General features: G+C 41.0%; 1 protein-coding gene across 1 annotated transcript; it reads right to left on the bottom strand.

The window, feature by feature from the left end:
• Positions 1 to 226: 226 nt before the first annotated feature.
• On the bottom strand, positions 227 to 11,368 carry LOC136862643 (putative defense protein 3). Its single transcript, XM_067138900.2, has 2 exons — positions 11,161 to 11,368; positions 227 to 441 (listed from the first exon to the last, which is right to left on the bottom strand). The coding sequence occupies exons 1-2, from the start codon at positions 11,366 to 11,368 to the stop codon at positions 227 to 229; spliced, it is 423 nt and encodes a 140-aa protein (XP_066995001.2).
• Positions 11,369 to 11,717: the final 349 nt, after the last annotated feature.

Below are 11,717 nucleotides of genomic sequence, written 5' to 3'. Positions count from 1 at the left end.
CGTCTAGCACCGTAGAGTAGAGCACGAGAAGGTGGTGAACACAGTTTTATGAAAATACTACACACACAAAAATGACCAGGAATTGCATATTACGTGAACACTCTAAGAATAAAATGTTTTTGTCCACAACAGCGGACAATGGATTTGAACAAGTTGTACATTGACGTAAAAATACAAGCCAGAAGAAGCACTATAACCAGAAATCTACCCAATAGCAGAGAGGCACTCACGTAAAGTAGACTTGTCCACCCTGGGTGTCTCGGGGCGCTGTCCACACCAGCGTCGCCTGAAGTTTGTCCCTGTTGTCAGCGTGAGTGACGGCGGCGCACTCAGGGATACCATTGGTGTTTGGAGCGTCATCCCAGCTGCCGATCCAATCGCCCGTCTGAGCGTCCCGCGCCTGCATGAAGAATCCTCGGAACGAACTTCCTTGTATGACCACTGCGAACAATTATCAGGCTTTTCTGTAACGTACCTTCAATACCTATAATAACCTATTTATTTATTTAATATATAATAATAATAATAATAATAATAATAATAATAATAATAATAATAATAATAATAATAATAATAATGTTATTTGTTTTACGTCCCACTAACTACTTTTTAAGGTCTTCGGAGACGCCGAGATGCCGGAATTTAGTCCCGCAGGAGTTCTTTTACGTGCCAGTAAATCCACCGACACGGGGCTGTCGTATTTGAGCACCTTCAAATACCACCGGACTGAGCCAGGATCGAACCTGCCAAGTTGGGGTTAGAAGACCAGCGCCTCAACCGTCTGAGCCACTCAGACCGGCTATTTAAGTTGTAAGAAGTATGTATTTTTACATCAATTCATCATGGCACAAGTGAACGTCACTTGGGAAATAGTGTATCTCTTCGTATCAGCGTAGTTCTTGAATGAATTTGATAGCAGCTCATGCATTTACTCTATTCAACGGATTGAAGGAGCTCAATAATAGCGTTAATTTGAAATGTGTTTGGAACTTTTAGGATATGGTTAACGATGTTAACCTCTTCGTAGAGTACTGTGGATATTAGAACAATAATTTTCCATAACAGGAAAGATGTAAGCCCTTTTATTATGAAAACATTTTAGTCAATAACATTTTTAAATTTATATTTATTTACTAATTGCAACTTCTTGCAAGTGGCGATGTTTGAACAACAACAACAACAACAACAATCACTACTGATCTGCATTTAGGGCAGTCACCCAGATGGCAGATTCCCCATCTGTTGTTTTTCTAGCCTTTTCTTAAATGATTGCAAAGAAATTTATTGAACTTCTCTCTTGGTAAGTTATTCCAATCCCTAACTCCCCTTCCTTAAAACGAATATTTGCTCCAATTTGTCCTCTTGAATTCCAACTTTATCCTCATATTGTGATCTTTCCTACTTTTAAAGACACCACTCAAATTGGTTCGTCTACTGACATCATTCAACTCCATCTCTCCACTGACAGCTCGGAACATACGACTTAGTCGAGCAGCTCGTCTCCTTTCTCCCAAGTCTTCCCACCCCAAAATTTGCAACATTTTTGTAACGCTAATCTTTTGTCAGAAATCACTCAGAACAAATCGGGCTGCTTTTCTTTGGACTTTTTTCAGTCCTTGAATCTAGTAATTCTGGTGAGGGTTCCATTAACTGGAACCATACTCTAGTTGGGGTCTTACCAGAGACTTATATGCCATTTTCTTTACATCCCTACTACAATCCCTAAATACCCTCATAACCATGTGCAGAGATCTGTGCCCTTTATTTACAATCATATTTATGTGATTACCCCAATGAAGATCTTTCCTTATATTAACACCTAGATATTTACAATGATCCCCAAAAGGAACATTCATCCCATCAACGCAGTAATTAAAACTGAGAGGATATTTCCTATTTGTGAAACTGACAACCTGGCTTTTAACCCCGTTTATCATCATACCATTGTCTACTGACTATCTCACAACATTATCGAGGTCATTTTGCAGTTGCTCACAATGTTGTAACTTATTTATTACTCTATACAAAATAACATCATCTGCAAAAAGCGTTATCTCTGATTCCACTTCTTTACACATATCATTGATATATATATATATAAAGGTCCTATATTACTGCCTTCAGGAATTCCCCTCTTAATCATTACAGGGACAGATAAAGCTTCGCCTACTCTAAATTCCCTGAGTTCTTTTTTCTAGAAATATAGCAACCCATTCAGGCACTCTTTTGTCAAGTTCAATTGCACTCATTTTTGCCAGTAGTCTCCCAAAATCTACCCTATAAAATGCCTTAGACAGGTCAATCGCGATACAGTCCATTTGACCTCTTGAATTCAGGATATCTACTATATCTTGCTGGAAACCTACAAGTTGAACTTCAGTGGAATAACATTTCCTAAACCCAAACTGCCATCTATCGAACCAGTTATTAATTTCGCAAACATGTCTAATATAATCAGGAAGAATGCTTTCCCAAGACTTACAAGCAATGCATGTCAAACTGACTGGCCTGTAATTTTCAGCTTTATACACAGGGGCTACTTTAGCAACTCCCCATTCATTTGCTATAGCTCCTTCATGATAATAATAATCAAATAAGTACTTCACATATGGTATATCCCAACCAAATGTCTTTAGTAAATCCCCAGAAACTCCCGTGGAGTGGACATTACGGACAGTGTGTAGGTGGCCATGAGAAGTTCAAAGAAAAAGAGGTAGGTGGGTGAAAATATAACAGAACTCAGCTAAAGCAAAATGAAATGGCGTATGGCTTTTAGTGCCGAGAGTGTCCGAGGACAAGTTCGGCTTGCCAGATGCAGGTCTTTTGATTTGACGGCCGTAGGCGGCCTGCGCGTCGTGATGAGGATGAAACGACGATGAAGACGACACATACACCCTGCCCCCATGTCAGCAAAACTAACCAATTATGGTTAAAATCCCGACCATGCCGGGAATCGAACCCGGGACCCCTATGACCAAAGGCCAGCACGCTAAGCATTTAGCCATGGGGCCGAACTCAGCTAAAGTAGTTTGTAAAAAAAAAACAGGCAGGCAATCTGACAGAGTTCGAAAGTACAAACCTCGGGCAGTACCGGGAATCGAAACTAGCCCACCAAGGACGGTAGCTAATAACGCTAAACGCTAAAGGTGGACAAATTAAACGCGTGTCCTCGTTCTGAGGTGGTGCAGCACTTTTCAGGTACAACCCCAATACAGGTGAGCTACACGTACCCTCCTACTGTTCTCAAATATCTGGCAGTACCAGGAATAGAACCAAGGCCAACTAGATATACAGGCCATAAGGCTCCCCCTCCACTTCGGGCGCTACGTCACACTAGTCGCCAGCCGCTTCACTTCTCGCCAGTGACTTATAAGCTGATCTGAACTTCGCAGCAGTGAGGTTATCGATGGTGTTGAATGATTTAAACGTGTGTGAACATTGTGAATTATGGCCACGTCGTGTTGTATACCTGGTTGTAGAATAAACTACAGTTCAAAACAGCCTAATATTTCAGTGTTTAAATTTCCTACTGGCGTGTTTCGGAAACAAAAGTGGATCATAGCTATCCATCGAACCGAATTCATCCCTTCAGCAAGCTCAGTTGTGTGCATAATACACTTCGACGAAGTTTCGTTATTAGGGACGATTCCGTTAAAAGACCTGATGAGTCTCTTTTAACTGTAAAACCTAACCATTTAAAACTCTCAAACGATGCTATTCCTAAGTTTTAAAATGTGCCTGCCTATCTGTATAAAAAATCTTCCAACAACGAGCAAAAATCCTATTCAAAGACAAGAAGAAATTGAAAAACGGGAAGAGGAAGGAAAGAAAGAAAGCTGAGGAAGAATATGACAGGATCAAGGACTTCGACGACGTTCAGGGTAATTTCAGTATTAAACGCAAATTAGATTTGGACAAAGTTTCCGTCAACTTTAACAGCCAAAGTCTGTATTTTCAAAATGTATGTGACTGAGGAAAATATTCCGAAAATTGGTACTTCCTTAACATTAACCGAGGCTCTTGATTTTAAATCCATTAAACATGATATTTTCATGAGTTATAACCCTGATATACGTGCATTAGGTGATGGTGGCAAGATATTAAAATGGTCAAATTAGAAAAGTATTTATAACTTCCTGTTTAGACCTGCTCGTAACTCAAAAGTGACTGTCCACGACAAAATAGAATCTGTACACAAAATAATCGATGAAATTGAAAGTGAAGTTAATGAGTGTATCATTACTGATAAATTATATTTTTTTAAGGAACAGTTAAATATAGCCTTTGCAAAGAAAGTATCTTACTCCTGTATTCTAATAACATGGTTCACTTCAATATTTTTCGCATTTCCTGGGGCGTAAAAGAAGATAAGACAGTCAACGTTTCTTACAATGCCCCACTTGGTTATTCACAGTCTTTTACTGCAAAACTAGGCACGAGAAATTCGGGTATTGATGATTCACATTGGAATTACTTGAAAAAAGAAACTAAAATTGTTAAAGGAGCATGAAATATTTTGTAACTTGTTGAATGGAGTCTACATAAAACGTGAGCTGAACTATAAAGGAGGAAAGGTTTTATTTTTGTTTTTGCCAGTGGCTTTACGTCGTACCGACACAGATAGGTCTTATGGCGACGATGGGATAGGAGAGGCATAACAGCTGGAGGGAAGCGGCCGTGGCCTTAATTAAGGTACAGCCCCAGCATTTGCCTGGTGTGAAAATGGGGAAACTACGGAAAACCTTCTTCAGGGCTGCCGACAGTGGGATTCGAACCCACTATCTCCCGATGCAGGTTCACAGCCGCACGCCCCTAACCGCACGGCCAGATCGCCCGCTAGGACGAAAGGTAGAGGGAGTTGCTTTTAGTAGTAAAAGCGGAGAAAATAACACTACATTAGCTACAACTGCACAAACTTTTATGTTGTCATCCAGTCTTGAAAAAAATAAAGACGTTGTTGATTTGTTTCCATGTAAGAACCTAATATGACATTTCTTAGAAGAACTAACTTTGCAAGTCTTTAAAGTATTAACAGATAGTCCTATAGCTTATAAGGTAGAATGCATAATTTCTAATAATAGCAGGAAAATGTTTGAAAAGCTGTGCAAAAGCAATTTACAAACCACTTTTCAAAATCCATTTGACGAAACACACACACACACACAAAATTGTTTGATACTGGTCATTTATTTAAAATCTTAATAAATAACTGGCTTAATCAAGCTGACAACTTATCCTGACTTTGATAACTCTGAGTCAGACAAAAAAATGTCTGAGTCTATCTAGTGCGGCCTTGGCTTGCTCCTGCCCTGTACCAAAAGGTGTTGTACCAGACTCTTTTAGAGCTACAAAATGTAAACCTGTATGCTAATGTTTTTACATGAGGATTCTCAGAGAAAAATTCTGACTTCGCTTGTCAACAATGTTCTGGAAAACGAAAATGTTTAAACATGCTGTGATTAAATAAATAGTTTTAAACATTTCGTTGACAGATGTATATACATCTTTTGTAATATATTATTGAATAACAATAGAAAAGTTACCGTAGATAAACTCATCGCTGAGAAGAAGAAATCCTCAGGAAAATAAAAATGTATAAACTGAGACCTTAGGAATTCTTAGGTAAGTTTTAAGTTGCAGCTTAATTTCTAAGAAAGGTTTCAGACTTTTGTTGTGAATTGCCATCATGCATTTTCCTAGTAACATTAAAACTTTTTGTATACGTATTATGCGTTCTAATCTTTTAAAGATACCGTGTTGAGTTACAAGTGACAGATGTCATCATAATTTTACGTAAAGAAATGTACATGTACTGCCCTTCCAGTTTTCTCCCCGCATAAAACTCCTGTAGTATACAAGCCTAAGTAAAGCCACAATTGAAGGAGTGTTCAATTTTATCGTTAAGGTTGAATAAATGAACAATATCATGGTGAAAGTGAGAGCGGGCCCTACACTGCCATGCTGAACGCCAGCCACTAGCGTGACGTCACGGTCCGAGCCTTGTGGCCTGTCTATCTAGTGCGGCCTTGATAGAACCCGGGTTACCGAGGACGGCAGCTAATAAGCTACGGAGGGGGTGACATCATTGCTCGGAGTGACTGTGCTGTTGTACTTCAGACAGGGAGCGCTGTGGCCTCAACTGGAGCACTTGTCCGTAACCTTGCTCAAGTAGTGTTGAGAGACATGTAAAAGAGCTGGTTTGCCTTGGCCTTCCGAGCTAATTCATTGTTTCTAGATCAAACCAGTGTTAGCACAGCCTGAATGAGTAACGGTACTCTGATTTCAACTCCCGCTGAGCAGACATTACTCGTGGGTGGCTATGAGAAGTTCAAGAGGTAGGCAGCTGAAACTGTACTAGAACTCACTACAGTTAATTTGTAAAGAAAGGCAGACAGTCTGACCGAGTTCAGCAATCCTGCGCAACTGATTTACCCTTCTTCTTCTTCTTCTTCTTCTTCTTCTTCTTAATCTGCTTATTCTCCAGGTTTGGCTTTTCCCTCGGACTCAGCGAGGGATCCCACCTCTACCGCCTCAAGGGCAGTGTCCTGCAGCTTCAGACTCTGGGTCGGGGGATACAATTGGGGGATGACCAGTACCTCGCCCAGGCGGCCTCACCTGCTATGCTGGAGGATGGGAAGATTGGAAGGGATAGACAAGGAAAAGGGAAGGAAGCGGCCGTGGCCTTAAGTTAGGCACTATCCCGGCATTTGCCTGGAGGAGAAGTGGGAAACCACGGAAAACCACTTCCAGAATGAGTGAGGTGGGAATCGAACCCACCTCTTCTCAGTTGACCTCCCGAGGCTGAGTGGACCCCGTTCCAGCCATCGTACCACTTTTCAAATTTCGTGGCAGAGCCGGGAATCGAACCCGGACCTCCGGGGATGGCAGCTAATCACACTAACCACTACACCACAGAGGCGGACACTGATTTACCCAAATGTGCATGATCATTTTGAGACCAAACTTTGGTTAATAAACATTCCTAGTCGTATGCAATGAGAAGGTAAATTTTCAAATATCTTTTTTCTTCCACCGCTCTTCCCACACCTGTGGGGTCACAAGTGCCAACTGCGTCGCACATGTGGATTTGTGCTTGTTTTACGGCCGGAGGCCTTTCCTGACACCAACCCTATATGGTGGGATGTAATCTCTACTGCGTGTTTCTGTGGTGGTTGTTAGGGAGGTTGTGTTGTCTGAATATGAAGGGGAGAGTGTTGGGACAGACGCATACACCCAGTCCCTGAGCCAGAATAACTAATAAGAAGCTATTAAAATTTCCGACCTGACCGGGAATTGAACCTAGAAACTTCTCAACCAAAGGTCAGTACGCTGATCATTCAGCCAACAAGTCGGGCGTAAGATTTCAGATACCTCGGATTGAATTGTCACATGGACCGATGATCTAGATGTTAGGCCTGTTTAAACAACAAGCATAATCAAGAATTGTTATATTTGTTAAACAATAGCCTATATTTCTGCTGTATCAAACAAAGCATTGACATTGAAAGTGCAAAACTGAAAAGTCCACGTACCTGTGGCTCGGATTCAATATTAAACTGGACGGTGCATGGTAACGGTCACGATATCAAAATACATACACACCGAGCGAGTTGGCCGTGCGATTAGGATCGCGCAGCTGTGAGCTTGCCTTCGAGAGATGATGGATCCCACTGTCGGCAGCCCTAGGATGGATTTCCGTGGTTTCCCATTTTCACACCAGACAAATGCTGGGGGGCTGTACCTTAATTAAGGCCACAGTCGCTATCAATCCTGGCCTTTTCCCATCGTTGGTCGCCGAAAACCTTCGATGGGTTAATATTTCGTTAAACCAACAGACAGCATACATACATCTTCATTATGGACTGTTATGCCTTTCAGTGTTGAATCTAAAAGCCTCTGTGAATTAAACAAGCTCCTCCACAATTCTCTGCTTGCAGTTAGTTCTGTTTCCACCCTTCTTATTTTGTTAACATTGAAAATAACTTTCGTTGCCTTGGTTTTCCTCTGCTTCTCTTACACTGCACGGGTGAGTTCATCACTCTCCTTGGTAACCTATTCTCCTCCCTTAAACTCAGGCGCCTGGCCGAGTAGCTCAGACGGTAGAGTGTTGGCCTTCTGAGTCCAACTTGGCAGGTTCGATCCTGGCTCAATCCGGTGGTAAGTGAAGGTGCTCGAATACGTCACCCTCATATCGGTAGATTAACTAGCATACAAAAGAACTGTTGCGGGACAAAATTCCGGCAACTCTCCGTCTCCAAAAACTATAAAAATGTAGTTAGTGGGACGTAAAACAAGTAACATTATTATTATTATTATTAACCTCATACGACCAGGCCACTGAAAGAAGTTCATCCACGCACCTTCATTGACACTACGCATTCTTCTTCTCCTCCTCCTCCTCTTCGTTCTTATTATTATTTCCTAGCCTTTTTTCAATTATCTGGGGTCTGCACTAATGTAGATAAGTCCAGATTTATAACCGGATGCCCATCCTGACGCGAACAATATGTTGAGGTATATATTGCTATTGCGTGTTTCTGTGGTGGTTGGTAGTGTTATGTGTACTAAGACATTCATAAACACATAGCCTCCAAACTGGAGGAATTACCCAAACGTAGTTCGAATATACGGCGCGGTTGGGCCCGTCTGAACCGAAGACTAGTACGCCTTTCTTGTACCAGCTATGAGCCTCAGTATACGATACCTATGAAGAAGATGACTAGCAACTTTTCACACATTAGTCCTTGTCAGGATGGTTAGCATGCAATTGGAATTTTGTCAAATGCATTTCCAGGTCCATTGTGTGCATCATTAATTGTATCTCTGACAATTATTATTTTTGTTTGTTAAGAATTAATTCAGATAATAATAATAATAATTTCGTGTGGCTATTTCTAGCTCAGTGCAGCCCTTGTAAGGCAGACCCTCCGATGAGGGTGGGCGGCATCTGCCATATGTATGTAACAGCGTGTTATTGTGGTGGAAGATAGTGTTACGTGTGGTGTGTGAGTTGCAGGGATGTTGGGGACAGCACAAACACCCAGCCCCCGAGCCATTGGAATTAACCAATGAAGGTTAAAATCCCTGACCCGGCCGGGAATCGAACCCAGGACCCTCTGAACCGAAGGCCAGTACGCTGACCATTCAGCCAACGAGTCGGACATTAAATCAGATAAGGTTCATTTAAATAATTTAATATTTACCCTAACTTATTTCTGCATTTTTTACTTTCACACCCTGAACATCTTAGATCCTCGGGTTCGATTCCCGTTCGGGCCGTGGATTTTAACCCGTGCTGCTCCACAGCATTCGTTATATATAGGTCAGATAACTCATCTTCGTATGCTTGTCGTGGTCATATTGTTTCGCCTGCCCCTCTCAATGGTCTTATGAACATTTAATGAGCGCGTTATGATATGCCGCAGTTCGTAGTCAGAATTCATCAGTTCTGACGTCATCATGCCGCCTGATTCGTAAAAATCTATCCACATATTCGTTTTTTTTTTTTTTTTTTTTTTTTTAATCCTGCGGTTCCTGTTGTAAAGCTTGGTACGGTGTCGTAGAAGGCAATGGCATTTTCAATCGCAATTCTTCTATATAGAACGGTTGCCTTGTGAGCTCATAGGTTAGTCTCGAAGGAGCGTTTTCTTGCCAGGCAGAGAACATTTTAACATGCATGCTATGCTCTTTGTAATGCAGCTGGGTTTTCATTCGATAGGTGTTACCAGATAATCTCTAAGGCGTATGTCATAATGAGGTCTGTTTGTACCTAGAATTTTTTTCTCTTAGCAGCATGTAAGTTATTAGGAACGCTCTGCCATCTGTTGAATATGTTTGGAATCTGAGAAAGGTTAGAGAATCAAAGAGTATCTAGCAGGGTATAGCATTTTTCCGTGTTCAGAGGAAGTGCATACTCTCTGGCTTGACAGGTAGAAATCAAACATGGCTGCATGCAGTGGCATTACTCATGATGAAAAGCACATATTAGTCGCTTAGCAACCAGCTAATTACAGAATGTATTGCGGGTTAGGGTAAGCCTTCGCCTGGAATCATTGCAGTGATCATTTAATGATTTGATTTTATGATTACTCGAAGTTGGCTTAACTTAGAGACCTATAAATGTCTCATGGTTCATCGGCAAGTAATTCTGGAGAGATTAAAACAAAAACGAAGCAAATCGGTCCAGAAGAACGGACGGACGAACGGATTTGCCAAAGCTGTTTTTAGTAAACTCTTTTAATATAGAGATGATTAATTTCTCTGGTTCGGGAACTGGGTGTTTGACGTTCGTCTCAATACACTGTTCTTCATACATAGGCCTACACAACACACTACACTACTAACCACTATGGAAACACTCATTAGCCAATTCCTACTTCCTCTTAAAACAATTATCACCACCACCATTCCACATACGGTTGCTATTTGGAAGGGTAATCTGTCGTAAAACTGGGCTAATGCATATCAAATGCCGGCCCCAATAAAAATTGGGATTAAGGCCAAGAAAAAGAAGAAGGGCCCCGAGTATCTCCATAAGATTAATGTAAGTGACTGTAAGGAAAATGTAATTGGGGAGACCTGCCGTAGTATATCGTCGTTGCCAGGACAAAACCTCCTATGTGATAATATTTTTGCAGATATACTGACCCGCAGCACATACGTTATGAAGAGTGAGAATGCCTTGACGGTATTCACACAATATTGCACCTTAGATGACAGAACCTTACCGGCCAAAGTTCTAAGCTAAAATATTTCACATAGGAGGTTTTGTCCCGGCAACGACGATATACTCGACTACAGATAGTGGAAAACTTGACCTTCAACCCCACTGCAGCATTCGACATGTTTTAATTATCAGTAGCGATCTAAGGTCTATGTTTTCAAAGTGTGGAGCCCTCAGTAGCATGCAATATATGCCATGTAATAATAATAATAATAATAATAATAATAGTAATAATAATAATAATAATAATAATAATAATAGTTGAGGTTTTCTTCTCAAAACTTGGGGCAAAGTTCTCTGCGAAACGTAAAGAATTTCACGTTGTTTTCTTGACACCCCATAAGCCGTAGTACGGGCCGTAAAAGCATCAATGTTAATAATAATAATAATAATAATAATAATAATAATAACAAAAATAATAGTACTGGAACACCTACCTGAAATTTTGGAACCGGGTCTGTATGTACTGTCTGAAGCTGTGATGGAATAAGGGCTGGATCCCTCTGGTTGTGGTTGGGCCTGGCCGTGGTACGGCTGATTCGGGCGACTTTTTACACAGGCGTCAACAGGAGCGCCGTCGGGGAAGCCCCCAACCAACAATGGAAGAAGCACTAAGAGTGAGATTACACACGTGTAGCCTTTCATGGTGACTGGTTAAAGATTGTTCCTAAACAACTCTAAAATTACAAATATAAACGTACAGCTGGTCGTATAGAAAATGATGGTTCTGAATTTAATCTGTTCTGACACTTTGGTAGTTAGAGACAAAATTTTGTTTATCGAATTAAAAATAAGTTAGGTACCAGTTGCTGTGAAAATATTGTCAGACTTGTAGCTATCTTCTTAAAGACTTGTCTTTGAAGAAGACTTTGCTCAAGTCCAGTTACAATAAATTACTTCCTAAAGGTCTTTCTTCAGCCCAAAACAATCCAGAATTCAGAAACAGCGAAGTGCAAGTGCGTATTATTATGCCACTCAGTTGCTATGCAAAAGC

The sequence above is a fragment of the Anabrus simplex genome, chromosome 1 (genome assembly GCF_040414725.1).
Source record: "Anabrus simplex isolate iqAnaSimp1 chromosome 1, ASM4041472v1, whole genome shotgun sequence".
NCBI lineage: Eukaryota > Metazoa > Arthropoda > Insecta > Orthoptera > Tettigoniidae > Anabrus > Anabrus simplex.
Note: the sequence above shows the minus strand (reverse complement) of the source record. Positions and strands in the feature narration are given on the sequence as shown.

What these genes read in the sequence shown, in the direction of transcription:
- LOC136862643 (XM_067138900.2), bottom strand. Translation starts at nt 11,368, where the DNA reads ATGAAAGGCTACACGTGTGTAATCTCACTCTTAGTGCTTCTTCCATTG. An exon ending in ACCCGGTTCCAAAATTTCAG is followed by an intron (nt 442 to 11,160) that starts GTAGGTGTTCCA and finishes AATTGTTCGCAG; the next exon opens with TGGTCATACAAGGAAGTTCG.